Raw genomic sequence first — 16,516 nt, 5'->3', positions numbered from 1 at the left:
GACAGGTTGAGATGAATTCAGTTGTGAACATACTTGATTGACTCACAGTCATATTCATTCTTGAATTCACAAGGACATCATCACCATCACCACCACTATTCTCATTATTTCATATTTATTGAGCACTCATAATGTTCTGGCTCCCCACTCCAATAACTGCATTACCCTTTCTAACCCCACCCTGCATTCCAATTCCCAGATCTTTGGGAAAAGCTTCATAATCATACCTGACCCTAAAGACAAAATGATATAAGGACAAATCTCTTGGGGACCCTGGAAGTGTTTGGTCTTTGGCCAGTCTGTCCCTGGCAACTATTGCAGAAATATATATATTTATATATACACACACATACATACATATATATAAAATCTTTGCTCATATCTGTACAATATTGATCTCTGCTGATTGCTTAAAATAGAACCTGATTCTATTACGGCATCTCCTACATCAAAAAGTCTCACAACAAAGGGAGGTCCAGCTTTCCAGATTGACCAAGAACCCCCTATAGCATTTTAAGTAGTTACTCTGAAACCCGTACAGCAAACTTATATCTATTTTTCCCGAAGAATGTTGCCCAGGAACAGGACTAGGGCAAAGGGGGCACTTGGGGTTGATAATGGACATACTCATAAGTCCAGTCTTGAGATTAGTGGCCATGACAGATATTTGTTTGGGAAGGAGAATCTCTTTTTTCCTAGACATTTAAGATGACTATCCTGGGCCCACTTGAAGAGTACTAGGAAACGAAGGATCCCCCTAAATTCACATATCGTCTAAGGGTACCTTAAGAAGTTGTGAATATTTCTCCCAGAAAAGTAGATACCTAGAAGTTCCCTTTTGTATTTGCTGTCCCCTGATGATGTCTTCAGTTAAGTGGCATATCCTTTAACAATGTGGGATTTCCTGGGCTGCTCAGAAAAGGCTGGGTAATGATAGACCAACCCACTCCAGGGAAATCCTATTCAAGTCTAATGGCTAGGTGGGGAGCCAATGGCTGCTTTGAGCACAAAATTGGCTCCTCCCCAAGCCCAGCTCTGGCACAGGTATGCTTCAAGCCAAGAGGAGGGGCTGCTTCCTCAGATACCTCTGGTGAGAGCCAAGGCCTTACACTGGCAGGCGAGTTACCCGACAGAAAAAGCTGCTGGCTCAAATGCTGATAGAGTGTGACACAACTAATGAGAAAGTGATTAATCACGTGTTGCTGGTGGAAGGGGTGAGTGCTGGTCATGAGCCAGAGACTGGCAGCTCTGAGAGTTTGAATCACTAGATGGATACTGGGCTTGGGGAACCTCCTCTCCAGGCAGCCAGTCAGTCACTTCAGAGCCCACCCAAGACTGCTGATCAACCTCCCCAGAGAACTCTTGGGATGGTTTATCAACACCAGTAATGTCCTGAGACAACAGATTGATTGCAGAAGCCTCCTGGACCAGCCTGCCAACCTCCAGAGAGAACTCCTGGCATGGCTGGTTGAGCTCCTCAGGGACCTCTTGGGCTGGCCTGCCAACTTCCACAAGGATTTCCTGGACTGGGCCACCAACTCCCATAGGCAACCCATGGACCGACCTGCCAACCTCCTCAGGGACCCACTGGTATGGATGGCTGACCTCCTCAGGATTGTCTTGGCAAAGCTGGCAGACTTCTTCAGATACTTTCTGGCATAGCTGGCTGGCCTTCTGGCATGGCTGGCCTATCTCAGGGACCTCATGGCATGACTGGCTGACCTCCTTGGTGATCTCCCAGCATGGCTGGCTGACTTCCTCAGTGATGTCCTGGTACGGCTGGGTAATCCCAGGGACCTCCTGGAAAGGCTGGCTGATCTCCTCAGCAACCTCCTGGCATGACTGGATGGTCTCCAAAGGTGGTTCCTGTGGGGACTGGTTTGATTCAAAAGGTTCTTTCTCCCCTTTTATGGGCTCTTGTGTTCCATTCCCAGTAGTCTCCTGGGGCTGCCCAATGCCTTGACGTTCTTCAATCACATGTGAACTGAGGGAGGATTGATCACTGAAGCCAAAATGGGTGTTACCATCCATTGCAGTGGGGGAGGAAGGACCAGCACTGGACACAGTGCTGGAAGGGCCACTGCTGTCTGAAAAGCAAAGCCAGGAGACAGAGTCAGACCAGCTGGAAGAGCAGGCTCTACCCTACACATGTTCAAATGCCAAAATGGGTGACCTGTGCTACTCATGCCTTCCAAAAAGAGGGTCTACATTCCTCCTAAATTAGGCAGAAATTCCTAAGTTAGTCTCTGTTCAGCTCAGTAATTGTCACCATGGCCTCGTGTACAATGGAAGAGTAGCACTGAAGTACATCCAAGACTTGGAGAGAGTGATGAGGCCCAACTCATCCTGTTCTTTCACAAATGTATCACCACCCCAACTCCAAATGCTCATAGCCCCTCATTCCTATTTTGGAGGAATACAAACACTTTAGCCCAATGGTACATAATTAGAATTACACATCAAAATTACCTAGGAAATTAAAAAAAAAAAATTACAAACTTACAGCCTCTATCTATCTCTAGAAATTATAATTCTATAGGTTTAAGGTAAAGTCATGGGGGTGGGGGTAAGGGGCACAATATCATTATGTTGAAAGCACACTAACTGATTTGATATATATCTTGTTAAGAATCATTTCTTTAAGCAAAGGGCTCTTTTGCACTATTCCCATGGGGGTCATGTATTTCTGAGGCAGAGGTAATCATCTTTTATAGCCCAAGAGATAAGTAAGTAGGAAAAGTGTAGAAAAACTTTGCAGGTCAGATAAATAGGAAAGAAACTGATTTATTCAAAGCTGGAAGATTGCCATGGAATCTCCAAATGGCAGTTCTTAATTAACCTTTCCAGCACTGGGGATCACTGACCCCTTTGAGACTCTGATGGAAGTTATAGACTTCCTTCCCATAAAATGCAAATATGGATATTCACACTAATTTTTACATGTACTAGTGTTAGTTTCTTGGTTTTGATGATTGTACTATGGTTTATGTAAGATGTTGATATTAGTGGAAGCTGGATGAAGAGTATACAGGAATGCTCTGAACTGTCTTTGCAATACCTCTGCACGTCTAAAATTATTTGAAAATGACAATTAAAAAATTAAATTCCAGAATCTTTAAGAAAAAGTAGAGTCTGTAATAATTTCATAAAGTAAAAATACAAAACAAAAAATAAAATTTCCCAGATCCTGGCAGTAGTATAATGGAGACCTTAGAGTCTTCAATTACACTGTGGGGCAATTCATACTACAACCTCCACTTCTTCATTGACCTGTAGTAGGACTAACCCACTTTTACCTTTGTAAATACTATATTTGTTGTTGTGAATGTAACTATATATTTAATGCACTCTGGTATCAATAATACTCGACTCTAGAAGCAAGGAACACCTGAATATCTTGTCATCAAGAGAACCTGGAAAAGTTGGCATGCCTAAACCTAGAAAGGTTCAATTAGTCATTGAGTTTAAGGTATGCCACTTATCTCTCCTCTGGAAAGGATCACAGGAGTCATGGTCTAAGAAGAAAAAAAGAAGAAGATGGTTTGGGGCTAATACGGCTTTAAGAGATATACAGCCTATTTCTGGTGCAGACAAATCCTAAAGATGTTTGTGAATGAGGCTACATGACTGATACTGAGTCAAAGGATTGATAGTAGCTTAAAAAAAAAATCTATAAACTGAGCCTTACCAAGGTTAGAAATACTCTTAAAATCCAGCCAGTTGTTGATTTCGGCAAATCAAAGAGGTAAGACAGAAACAGAAGAGGGAGAAGGGTAAGATTTCCAGGGTACAGAACCCATAAACACTCCAGGAGAGAGACACAAGGGGCAATTGCAAGGTGAGTGTAGGATAATCTGTAATTCAGAGGAAGAATTCTTCATATGGGGTGGGGGCTGGGGTTGGGGGTGGGGAGTTTCTTCCTCATACAAGGTGCCAGAAAAAGGGCAAGATTCTACATCTGTTTACCCGCATGCTGACATATGAATCTTTGCTTCAGTTCTGTTCAGGTAAAATGAGGGAAGCCATGTTTGGTTTCAGTTATTTCCCGCAGGCAGGGTGAACATGGGAAGGATTTTCCATACCATTTTCTCTGGCCCTTAAACCCACTCTGATTGTCATTGGTATCTCCCCTTCCCTACAAACACCCTAAGAACCCCTTGTGGCTCCACTGTTCACACTGTTACAAAGATAGTGATAGGCTAGAGGTGATAAAGAGAGGAGGATGAGCAGCACCTCAATTTGAACAAAAAACAGAACAGACAACTAAACGGAGATGATTAGCAGATTCTAGTTTCCTGCTCCCAGGTTTTCTATATATCTATGTTGCCTCCCTAGTCATCTTTCCTTGAGAAAGATATAGAGACCATAGGGGATCTGAAGAGAATGAGATTGCTATCCTTTTTTCCCCAAAGGGCCCTGTGGACCTCTTTCTTTTAGGAGACTCTCCAATGTGGTAGAGAGGGCACAGATAGAATGAAACAATCCTCCCATTATCTTGGATGACACAGTTGAGACTGTTTACCCAAGTGGATGTTCCTGGTCTCTCAGCCCTCATCTTCTTGCCCCTCATGCCACAGGTCCCTCACTAACCAACCCCTCCATCCCACTCACCCTTTGTCTAGGCAGTTCTAAAAGGATTACTTACACCAAGGGGGCTTCTCAGAGCGCTGCCGGAGTTGCAGGGGAGGTGAATGAAGAGTACGGGGTGGGGAAAATGGGCTATCTGAGGCTTGGATGCTGTGCATAGAGTCAAACAGGGCTAGAAAGGAGGGAGAGAGATGGAAGGAAAAAAGCATTTGACAGAGAATCCAAGTGCCACAGGTTTTCAACATAAGTCAAAGCCAAGTTATACCTTCACAAGCTGACAAACAGCATTTCCTAGGGACCCTTCAACTTAACGGTTTTCAATTTTTAAAACTTTATACTATGAACATTTTCAAACATATTTTTTAAAAAGTGGTTTTAAGACTAGTGCAATGAATACACACACTACTCTCCTAGATTTAACATGTTAACATTTTGCCATATTTGTTTCATCTATTTTTTATGCTGAAGTTTTAAAAAATAAATGACAGACATTATGAAACATTTCATCTCTAAATACTTCAATATGCATCTCTAAAATATAAGGGAATTTTCCTACATTGCCACACACCATTAAAACACCTAACTAAATTAATAATAATTCCCTAATATCACCTAATAACCAGTCTTCAAATTTTCCCAATTATTCCCAAATGTCTTTTACAGCAGGATCCAAACATGCACCATGCATTGCATTTGCTATATCTCCAAAGACTCTTTTAATCTAGATTAGTGCCCCACCCCACTCCCCCTTTTTTTTTTTTTCCATATTGACTTTTTTGAAAAGAACAGACCAGCTGTCTTGCAGAATGTCATGTCCCACATTCTGGATTTGCCTGATTGCGTCTTCATAAAAGCATTTAAATTGTTTCTATATCACTTGTATATCTGATAAACTGGAAGTTAGATTAAGGTTAAACGATTGTGGCAAGAATACTTCAAGAGGTGATGCTTTGTATTTTATATTCTATCATATCAAAGGCACATAATGTCTTATTGTCCCACTATAAATATGGCTAAATTTACTAACTGGTTAAGGTGGTGCCCACCAGATCTCACCATTATGAGGTTTTCCCCTTGTGATTAACAGTAAAACATGGGGTGATTCTTCATCACTGTGCAAATTTTTAGTTCCCCACCAAGGATGTTAGAATCCATTTATAATCTTTGTTTTATTAGGGGTGTCAAAATAGTGATTTTCTAATTCTAATTTTCTTTCAACATATTTTCTTTAAATAATAGCTGTCCCTCTTCAACTGGGCTATCTGATTACATTGAACCACATTTCTTACTGAAAAGGTAGGATGTTTAATTATTTCTAATTACTAGTTTTCAGAGTAAAGTGTTGGTGAAAAGACTTCTTCAATAGTAGCAGATGGATTTTATTTTATTTTTGCTGTCTTTTTTTCTAAGCTTCATTATGGGCTTATGGATTTTTATATATTCATTTACAGTAATTATTCTTTTTAAGGCTCAAATTGTCCCAATTCTGGACAGTGGAAATCCCTTCAGGCTTCCTTTGTTTCAGCTATAAGATGCTTGAAAATCACCTGTGCTTTCCTTGCCCAAGCATTCTCAACAAAATTGTTTTTTGGTGGGGATAAAAAAATGTTAGATATTACAATGGTCTGTGCCCATAAAAAGGCCACAGTACATAAACATATAAAGGATACCTGTGATATTAAAATTTTATGGGGTAGGGTGTGATTAGGCAAAAAAAGTCCAAAAAGGCTCCTAGAGGGGGCCACGGGGTGGTTAAAAACCACTGCCGAAGACCAAGAATCAGTCATTCTCCTGAGGAGTCCTGGCTCCATTTAGTGGGGAACAGTATGTAGAGACCAAAATCTAGGTGCTAAGGATGCTCATTGCTATTGCTTCTAGTGCATAATATTATAAAAGGCACTACAAAACTGAATTCATATTGATATTTGCAGTTCAAATTTAACATAACAGCATTTTTAAAGTCTTTTGAATTTATACTTGTATCTAATTTCCCTTAATTAAAAAATCTTAGTTCCTGATGTAATTACTTGTATTACTCAACAATATACATAAATTAGTTTTAAAATGTATTAATATCATTACTAATAAACTACTGAATGAGGTTTAAGAGTACTTGATAGTTCATCTTGTCCCACTAAAGTATGTACAGTCACAGTACCAAATTGTAAAGTTATCTGAAAAATTGTTGTCCCTGTGTGGTTACGCTACTATTTGATATATAGTTACGGTCATTTCTTTCTTTCTTTTTTTGTTTCAATTTTAGGGTTGTCTTCTTTTCCCTTTTAATTTAGTTTTTTCTTTCTTTTTTTTTTTTCAATTTTAGGGTCTTCTTCTTTTTCCTTTTCATTTAGTTTTATATTTTGAAAGACACGGGTTCAAAGGTAAAGATATATAAAAAGGCATACTTAGACAACTCGTATTTCCATCCTTGTCTTCTGAACCCCATTCCCTACTGTTCTCTAGAAGTAACCATTTTTATTAGTTTCTGGTTTATACTTTCAAAATTTCTTTTTGCAAATATATTTGTATTTTTTCCTTATTTTCCCTCCTTACTTACAAAATAGATAATATACTAATAAGTATTTTGCTTTTTTCACTGAATAATTTATGCTGGATATTACTTCATATCAAAAAAATAGAGATCTTCCTCATTAGTTTTTACAAATGTATGGTGCTCAAATGTGTCTTATACTTTTTTCAACCACTCTTATACTGAAGGACCTCTGAGTTATTCCAATGTTTTACCAATACAAATAATGCTACAGTGAGCAACCTTATTCTTACTTTATTTCACACTTGTGTAGCTATAGCTTCAGAATATATTCCTAGAGGTGGATTACTGGATCAGAGGGTAATTGTATCTGTAACCCAGTGAGATATTGCAAAATTTATCTTCTAGGGGTTGTACTGTTTTGTACTCTCACCAAAAAATAATTTAATCAACAGTATCACCCACAGTTGGATGAGTCACATCTCCCTGGAAACAATCAAAAGGTCATATCCCAATCAATGCTAATAGGTCTGGCCCCACAAGATTGTATTATAGAACATGGCTTTTCAGGGGATATAAGATATCCAAACTGGCACACCATGTAAGTATTAAAAGAACATTTGATCTCTGGAACAATGCGTATCTCTGAGACACCTGAAACTCAGAGCTAGAGCTCGGCAGATATGAATGTCAGTATTAGTGCATACAGCCACTGTTAAAAAAAAAAAGCTAAAAAAGAGCCCAGACTTCAATTAGTGATATGAATGAAGCAGGTCTGGTTAAGACCAGGGCAAGCCGGGCCAAAGGGTAAAGGTTGAAACTGACTGTGTTTTAAAACTTCAACTTCCATATGAGACCAAGGGAAGAGATGTCTATTTGGTACAGGATCTAAATTTTCTAAAAGGCAAAACTCTACAGTCGGTTTGTTCAAACACCACAATTGCATGGAACTTGGAATAGGAAGTGAGATATGGTAGGTTAGTATAGGCTGGAGTGAAATAGTGACACATCCCAGAGTAATTTGGGCAGATAAAAAAAATATATATATATATAGATAGATATATTCACAGCCCCCCCTCCCCAGCCCCGAGGATCTGGGGGAAGGTGCGGGCCGACGTGTTGGACATCCTCACCTGGACTGGTGTTGATGTTGTCACAAACATTAGGACTGGCAGTTTGATGCGCTGAGCCCTCGATCATGGGACTTGCCCTCATGAAGCTCGTTACTGCAAAGGAGAGGCTAAACTTGCAAATAATTGTGCCTAAGAGTCTCCCCCTGAGTACCTCTTTGTTGCTCAGATGTGGCCCTCTCTCTCTCTAACTGAGCCACCTTGGCAGGTGAACTCGCTGCCCTCCCCGCTACGTGGGACCCGACTACCAGGGGTGTAAATCTCCCTGGCAATGCAGAATATGACTCCCGGGGATGAATCTGGACCCGGCATCGTGGGACTGAGAGTATCTTCTTGACCAAAAGTGGGATGCAAAATGAGACGAAATAGTTTCAGTGGCTGAGAGATTTCAAATGGAGTCGAGAGGTCACTCTGGTGGACATTCTTATGCACTATATAGATAACACCTCTTAGGTTTTAATGTATTGGAACAGCTAGAAGTAAATACCTGAAACTACCAAACTCCAACCCAGCAGTCTGGACTCCTGAAGACGATTATATAATAATGTAGATTACAAGGGGTGACAATGTGATTGTGAAGACCTTGTGGATCACACCCCCTTTATCTAGTGTATGGATGAATAGAAAACTGGGGATAAAAACTAAAGGACAAATGGGGTGGGATGGGGGGGATGGTTTGGGTGTTCTTTTTTCACTTTTATTTTTTATTCTTGTTCTGGTTCTTTCTGATGTAAGGAAAATGTTCAGAGATAGATTGTGGTGATGAACGTATAACTATGTGATCATACTGTGGACAGTTGATTGTATACCATGGATGATTGTATGGTGTGTGAATGTATTTCAATAAAACTGAATTAAAAAAAAAAAAGAACATTTGAGCAGATTGCCTTTTTCTCCACAGACATAGCAAGAGAGTATGCTGTCAAACTTTTGGATTTTTTTTCAATCTGACAGATAAGAAACGATATCTCAGTTTAGTTTAGTTTTTCATTTGCATCTCTTATGATCAAGGTTGAACATCATTTCATATGTATAATGAGCATCTGAATTCTTTCTCTGTAAACTATTCATTTTATTAATCACAGTTTCAGTCTTTTCTTTCTTTCATATATAAGAGCTCTTTGTGTTTTAGGATAATTAGCTCTATGTATATGATATAAATTGCAAAAAATTTTTCTTTGCTTGTGATGTTGCTATTGTTTTTGCTTCTTATTTTTAAATGTTTATATGCTTTAATTTACCAATTTTATCCTATTGCTTCTGAATTTGAAGTTTTGAGTTTGAATTAGGCTTTCCTTACTTTCAGGTGATAAAGGAATTAATCCCCAATGCTTTCTTTTAATACTTACATGGTGTGCCAGTTTGGATATCTTATGTCCCTGAAAAGCCATGTTCTATAATGCAATCTTGTGGGGCCAGACCTATTAGTCTTTATTACGGTATGACCTTTTGATAGAGTGTTTCCGTGGAGATGTGACTCACCTAACTGTGGGTGATACTGTTAAGTAAATTATTTCCATGGAGGTGTGGACGCCCCCCCCCCATTCAGGGTGGGTCTTGATTAGTTCACTGGACTACTTAACAGAGAGCTCAAGAGCTGACCAAGAGAAGAGATTAACTGATAAAATTTTGAGGTCAGTTTAAAAAAAAAAAAAGCAGACCCAGATGCTTGCTGATGCTTAGTGATGCTTAGAGATGCTTTGGAGTTGCAGACAGAAAGACGTTTGGAAATGCTAAGCTAAGAGATGAAACCCAGAATTTGGGAGCAAAGGACTAGCAGATGTCAGCCACGTGCTTTCCCAGCTGACAGAGGTGTTCTGGACGCCATGAGCTGTTCTTCAGTGAAGTTATCATCTTGTTGATGCCTTAGTCTGATACTTTTATGGCCTTAGAACTCTTAAATTTGTAGCTTAATAAATCCCCTTTATGAAAGCCAATCCATTTCTGGCATTTTGCATAATGTCAGCTTTAGCAAACTGGAACACATGGTTTAATTTTTTTAGTTGAGGTGAAATTCACACAACATAAAATTAACCATTTTAAAGTGTACAATTCAGTGGCATGTAGTACATTCATAACATTGTGTAACCACCACCTAACTCTATGTATTTCCAAAATATTTTGATCATCCCAAAAGAAAACTCCATATCCATTAAGAAGTCGCTCCCTAAATAATGAATGTTACTTAAAAATGGTTAAAATGACAAATTTCATATCACATATATTTTACCACACTAAAACTTTTTTTTAAAAAGATCACTCTCCATTCCCTCCTTGAAATTCCATGTGGAATTTGAGGATCAGCTTTTCCATTCCTACAAAAAAAAAATCCTTGGAATTTTATAGGGATTGCATTGAACCTTTAGATTGCTTTGGGTAGTAAGGCCATTTTTAAAAAAAAATTTATTTTGAAATAAATTCAAACTTACAGGAACAGTTGCAAAAACAATACAAACCCCATACACAGAACTCCTGCATACCACGACCCCCCTCCCCCGATACCCCAATCCACCAACTTTAACATCCTGTCACACCACCATTTCTTTCTTTCCCTCCCTCCCTATCATCCATCATCTATTGCTCTGTCTTCTGAACATATGAGAGCAAGCTGCACACATCCTTGAACAAACAATATAATTCACATATACAATTCTCATGAACAAGAACATTCTTTTATGCGATCCCATTAAGTGCAGCTAAGAAGTTCAAGAAATTCAACATTGATATAAAGCTTACATTCTTTATTTCCTTTTTTTTCTTTCTTTTGTCCCAACTGTGTAACTTTGAGCCTCCTCTCCTCCATCTTCAGATCCCATCCAGGATCATCCTTGGCATTTAATTGTCATCTATTTAGACTGTCTTTTTTTATTTTTTTTTTCAATTGTGGAAACATATATAATACAGCCTTAATCTTCCCATTCCACCCCCTCCCTAGCATTCCATTAGTGGGATTAATCACATTTAGAATGCTGCAATGCTATCACCTTCCCACCATCCATTACTAGAAATTTCCCTTCACCCCAAACAGAAACCCTACACTCATTTCCTAACTCCCCATTGCCCCTTCCCCCACTTCTCGTAACTCATACTCCACTTTTCATCTCTATGGTCACATTCTCTGATACTTTCTTTGTGTTTACCGTGGGGCTTAAATTAAACCTCTTAAATCTATAACAATCTTGTTTTTCTTTGACACCAACTTAACTTCAATAGGACATGTAAACTATGTTCCTATACTCCTCCATTCCCTCACCTTGTAGTTCTTGTCAAAAATTACATATTTTACATTGAGTCCAAAACCACTGATTTATCATTACAGTTTATGTATTTTACATCCTGTAGGAAGTAAATAGTGGAGTTACAAATCAAAAATACAGTAGTATTGGTAGTTATATTTACCATGTGATCTTTACTGGAAATCTTTATTTCTTCATGTGGTTTCAGTCAATTGTTTAGTGTCCCTTCCTTTCAGCTTGCTCAATTCCCTTTAGCGTTTCTTATAGGACTGATCTACTGATGATGAAGTCCCTTAGCTTTTGAATATCCGGAATGCTTTCTTCTCCCCCACATTTTTACCCTCCAGTTGTTTGTGAATTTTCTAAGTCTCTGATAGTTATTGACTTCTGTTTGTATTCCATTGTGGTCAGAGAATGTGCTTTGAATAAATTCAATTTTTTTTTTTTTAATTTATTGAGGCTTGTTTTATGTCCCAGCATATGGTCTATTCTGGAGAAAGATCCGTGACCACTAGAGAAGCATGTGTGTCCTGGTGATTTGGGATGTAATGTTCTATATATGCCTGTTAAATTTCTCTCTATCTCTCTCTCCTTTCTTTCTCTGTTGGTAGGGCTACCTTTAGTATCTGAAGTAGGGCAGGTCTTTTATTAGCAAAATCTCTCAGCATTTGTTTGGAAAAATTAAAGCTCTTCCTCAAATCTGAAGGAGAGTTTTGCTGGATAAAGTATTCTTGGTTGGAAATTTCTGTCAGAATTTTAAATATGTCATGCCACTGCCTTCTCGCCTCCATGGTGGCTGCTGAGTAGTCACTACTTAGTTTCATGTTGTTTCCTTTGTATGTGGTGAATTGCTTTTCTCTTGCTGCTTTCAGAACTTGCTCCTTCTCTTCAGTATTTGAGAGTCTGATCAGAATATGTCTCGGAGTGGGTTTATTTGGATTTATTCTATTTGGAGTTCGCTGGGCATTTATGCTTTGTGTATTTATATTGAGTAGAAGGTTTGGGAAGTTTTCCCCGACAATTTCTTTGAATACTCTTTCTAGACCTTTACCCATCTCTTCCCCTTCTGGGACACCAGTGATTCTTAAATTTGGACATTTTATTTTATCTATCATATCCCTGAGACCCATTTTGATTTTTTCAATTTTTTTCCCCATTCTTTCTTTTGTTCCTTCATTTTCCATTCTGTGGTCCTCAAGGAGGCTGAGTCATTGTTCAGCTTCCTCTAATCTTGTATTATGAGTATCCAGAGTCTTTTTAATTTGGCCAAGTTTCTTTTATTTCCATAAGATCTTCTATTTTTTTATTTACTCTTGCAATTTCTTCCGTGTGCTCTTCTAGGGTCTCCTTTATGACCTTTATATCCTGTGTAATGCTCTTCTTCATGTCCCTTATATCCTGTGCCATGCTCTTGTTGTTTGTCCTTAGTTCTTTGATTAGTTGCGCCAAGTACTGCATCTCTTTTGATCTTTTGATTTGGGTGTTTGGGTTTGGGTTCTCCATATCATCTGGTTTTATCATATGCTTTATGATTTTCTGTTGTTTTTGGCCTCTTGGCATTTGCTTTACTTGATAGGGTTCTTTCAAGTTATAAAAAATACCAATCTCTAATTTGTCAGATCTACAGCTTGGTGGCATACACTTTCTCTAACTAACCAGCAGATGGCGTCCGCAAGTCACCTATTCCCCTCAAGTCAGTTCTCTCCAACTTTGTCTTTGTGGTGTGTGGGGATCTGATTCTTGTGGGGTCATTTGGGGCACTAAGTTTGGATGTGTTGTTGGTGCTGTCCGCCCTGAATGTGGGGCGTGTGTCTGAGTGGTTAGGGGGGCAGGGCAGCTTTAATAATCAAACCTCCCAGGTGTTCCTGGAGATTTATAGCTGTTGTAAGAGTCTAAGTGTTCATTTCAGTCTTGCCACAGATTGTCTCTGCCACTGACCCACAAGTCCTTGGTATTGGCATAGGGTCCCTGGGATTTCCGAGCGGGTCCCCCTTCTCAGCCATGCTCTTCCAGGACCTCTGCTGAGGGAAGGCTGTGCTACGTCACAAGTGCATGCCGTCCCTCAAGGGAAGCCCTGGGCCACCGGTCATGCAGGGGCGTTCCCAGCCTGCTGTAAAGATGGTTGAATGGGGCATGTTAATTTCCCCCTTTTTGGACAACTCCGCCTTCTCAGCTCTGGGACAGTTAGCTGTGGGTGCACTAAAGGCCACTGTCCATGGTTGATATTGTGGCATGTGTGTGGTGCTGCGGGAAACACTCCCCGTCACACTAGGTTTCTTGGCACAGCTCTGGGCTGTGGGTCGGGCCCCTGGCAGGAGTATCCCCCACCCACCGGGGAGATGGCTGCAAGGGACGTGGTTTCTTTCTCCTTTTGGCTCCCCTCTGCCCCCCTGGCCCCGAGACAATCAGCAGCGGGCTATCCTCCACGCCAGACACCGAGATGTTGGCACAGTCCACTCCTGCTGTGCTTCACTGCGTGGTTCTCACCATTGTAACCGCAGCCGCTCCTGGTTTTTTTTTTGTTTTTTTTCTTTTTAAGAAGGAACTAGTCTGTCTCCAAATGCCAACCCATGGTTTCCCCACACCACAGTGCTGCCACCGGACTTTCAGCTGGCTCACTCACTCATTTCAGAATGCAGATTCCCAGTTTCACCAAAAGCATGGTCCCTGTGGATTTAGCAGACCTTGTCTGGCTGGTACATACCTGGAACTGGTGTTCTGGGTCACTTTATGGCTTTTATCTAGTATTTTTCATGGAGGTATTTTTTTTGCCCTGTCTCACCTAGCCGCCATCTTAGGTTCTCGTAAGGCCGTTTTAACAATATTGTCTTCTAATCCATGAACATAGGATATTTTTCCATTTATTCAGGTCTTCACTGGTTTCTTTCAGCAATGTTTAGTAGTTTTCAGTGCACAAATCTTTCAACTCCTTGGTTAAATTTATTCCTAGGTATTTTATTCTTTTAGGTAATTTTGTAAATAGAATTGCTTTCTTAATTTCCTTTTTGGATTGTTCATTACTTGTATATAGAACACAGTTGATTTTTGCGTATTGATCTTGTACCCTGCAACTTTGCTAAATTTGTTCATTAGTTCTAGTAGTTTTCTGCAGATTCTTTGGAATTTTCTAAATACAGAATCATGTCATCTGTAGAAAGAAATAGTTTTACTTCTTTCTTTCCAACTTGGATGCCTTTCACTCCTTTTTCTTGCCTAATTGCTCTGGCTGGAACTTCCAGTACTTTGTTGAATAACAGTAGACAGAGGAAATCCTTGTCTTTTTCCTGATCTTAGGATAAAAGTTTTCAGTCATTCACCACTGAGTATGTTAGCTGTGGGTTCTTCATAAATGCCCTTTACCATGTTGAAAGTGTTCTCTTCTATTACTAGTTTTCTAGTGTTCTTTAACAAGAAAGGGTATTGGATTTTGTCAAATGCCTTTTCTGCATGAATTGAGATGATCATGTGGGATTTTTTTTTCCCTTTGTCCTTTTAGTTGGTGTGTTACATTGGTTGATTTTCTTACTTGAACCACCCTTGAAGCCCTAGGATAAGTCCCACTTGGTCAGGGTGTATAAGACTTTTAATATGCTGTTGGATTTGGTTTGCTAGGATTTGGAAATTGAGCTGTCCCAGCACTATGCTTTGAGGAGACTATTTTTCACCCATTGAATATAGAGCTCTATATTGGGATACTCCTTCAATGCTTAGTCAGGCCATTCACAAATCAGCCTTAGCCTTCACTTCCTGTTTGTGCTGAGCCTAGATATCTGCCAGAGATGAAAGTCTGGAGTCTTCCTAGGCCCTAGGTCTTTTTGGGGCATATATCATGTCCTAGGGATGCACATGTCTTTCTAAGTCCCCCCATATAGGCAGGTACTTTTGAATGCCCTAATTTTCCAAAGAAACTCTCTCCCAAGCTTTTTCCCCATGCTTTTGGCACATCTCTTGTTTACCTCAACTGCAATCTTTTGCCCTAGGTAGCAGTGGATTGTAATTTACTTTACAATGTTTTCCAGGAAGCCCTCTACATAACCACTTTTCTGCCCTGATTTGAGTTGTGTTAGGTAAAACAAAGCAAGTATCTTGTGTCAATCCTTCAGATAGCACTCAGACAGGTGAGACAGACAAACAACAAATGCAATTCTTTGAGAATAAGGTCTGCTTGCTCTCTTTGGAGCCAGGGACCAGGGTCCCACAATTGAGAATGTGTGCTGCCATCTTCAAGACTGCCACCACCTTAGGGAAGAGGGTGAGGTAAGGGCAAGTAAAAATGCCACAAAGCTTTCCCACCCTTTTTAAGTTGACTTATTCTTGATTCAACATTTTCCTTGGTTGCTGTAAATGTTTGACTATTTTCCAGAGTTCTGATGAAGTTGATTCTGAAAGATTTGCTTGATTTTTCAGTGTTTCTGTGGAGTAATGGTCCCATGAAGCCAGCTATTTCACCACTTTCTTTGAAGTGACCATATGGTTTAATTTTAAAACTTAGATCTCTGATCCATATGGAGTTTATCCTGGTATACAATGTGAAATATGGATTCAATTTTTATTTCTGCCAAATGGCTATTCAGCTGTCCCGACTCCATTTATTAAAAAGTTTATCTTTCCCCAGTATTTTGAAATGCTAAGTTCATCTATTTCTAGATTTTATCATTTGTTTCATTGGTCTGTCTATTCATGTACCAATACTATTCTGTTTTAATTACAGAAGTTTTACAATATGCTTTAATATCTGGTAGGGCTAGTATCACCTCATTGTTCCTCTTTTCACAGTTTTCCTGGCTAGTCTTCCTTGTTTATTTTTCAATGAGAATTTCATAATTGATTTATCTGACTTTAGAAAAACATCAGTATTCTTATCGGGATCACATTAAATTTATAAATTAAATTGGGAAGAAGTGATATTTCTATGATGTTGAGTTGGCCTGTTGTTCTGGTTTGCTAATGATGCCGGAATGCAAAACACCAGAAATGAATCAGCTTTTACAAAGGGGGTTTATTTGGTTACACAGTTACAGTCTTAAGGCCATAAGGTGTCCAAGGTAAGTCATCAACAAGCGGGTACTTTC

The 16,516-nt window shown here is 39.5% G+C and overlaps 1 protein-coding gene across 16 annotated transcripts in view; it reads right to left on the bottom strand.

The window, feature by feature from the left end:
- Positions 1–98: 98 nt before the first annotated feature.
- PPIP5K1 (diphosphoinositol pentakisphosphate kinase 1) overlaps positions 99–16,516 on the bottom strand; it is a 47,718-nt gene continuing 31,300 nt past the window's right edge. For 15 of the 16 annotated variants that reach the window (XM_037834125.1, XM_037834130.1, XM_037834128.1 and 12 more), the window contains 2 exons: positions 4,646–4,759; positions 99–2,087 (listed from right to left, as the gene is read on the bottom strand). In XM_037834125.1, the coding sequence (XP_037690053.1) occupies positions 1,189–2,087; positions 4,646–4,759 (1,013 nt within the window). In that variant the 3' untranslated portion in view covers positions 99–1,188. The remainder of the gene's footprint in view (positions 2,088–4,645; positions 4,760–16,516) is intronic. The other variant, XM_037834140.1, reaches the window with a different exon arrangement.

The sequence above is a fragment of the Choloepus didactylus genome, chromosome 4 (genome assembly GCF_015220235.1).
Source record: "Choloepus didactylus isolate mChoDid1 chromosome 4, mChoDid1.pri, whole genome shotgun sequence".
NCBI lineage: Eukaryota > Metazoa > Chordata > Mammalia > Pilosa > Megalonychidae > Choloepus > Choloepus didactylus.
The sequence above is the reverse complement of the archived record's forward strand: the minus strand, read 5'-3'. Positions and strand labels throughout refer to the sequence as shown.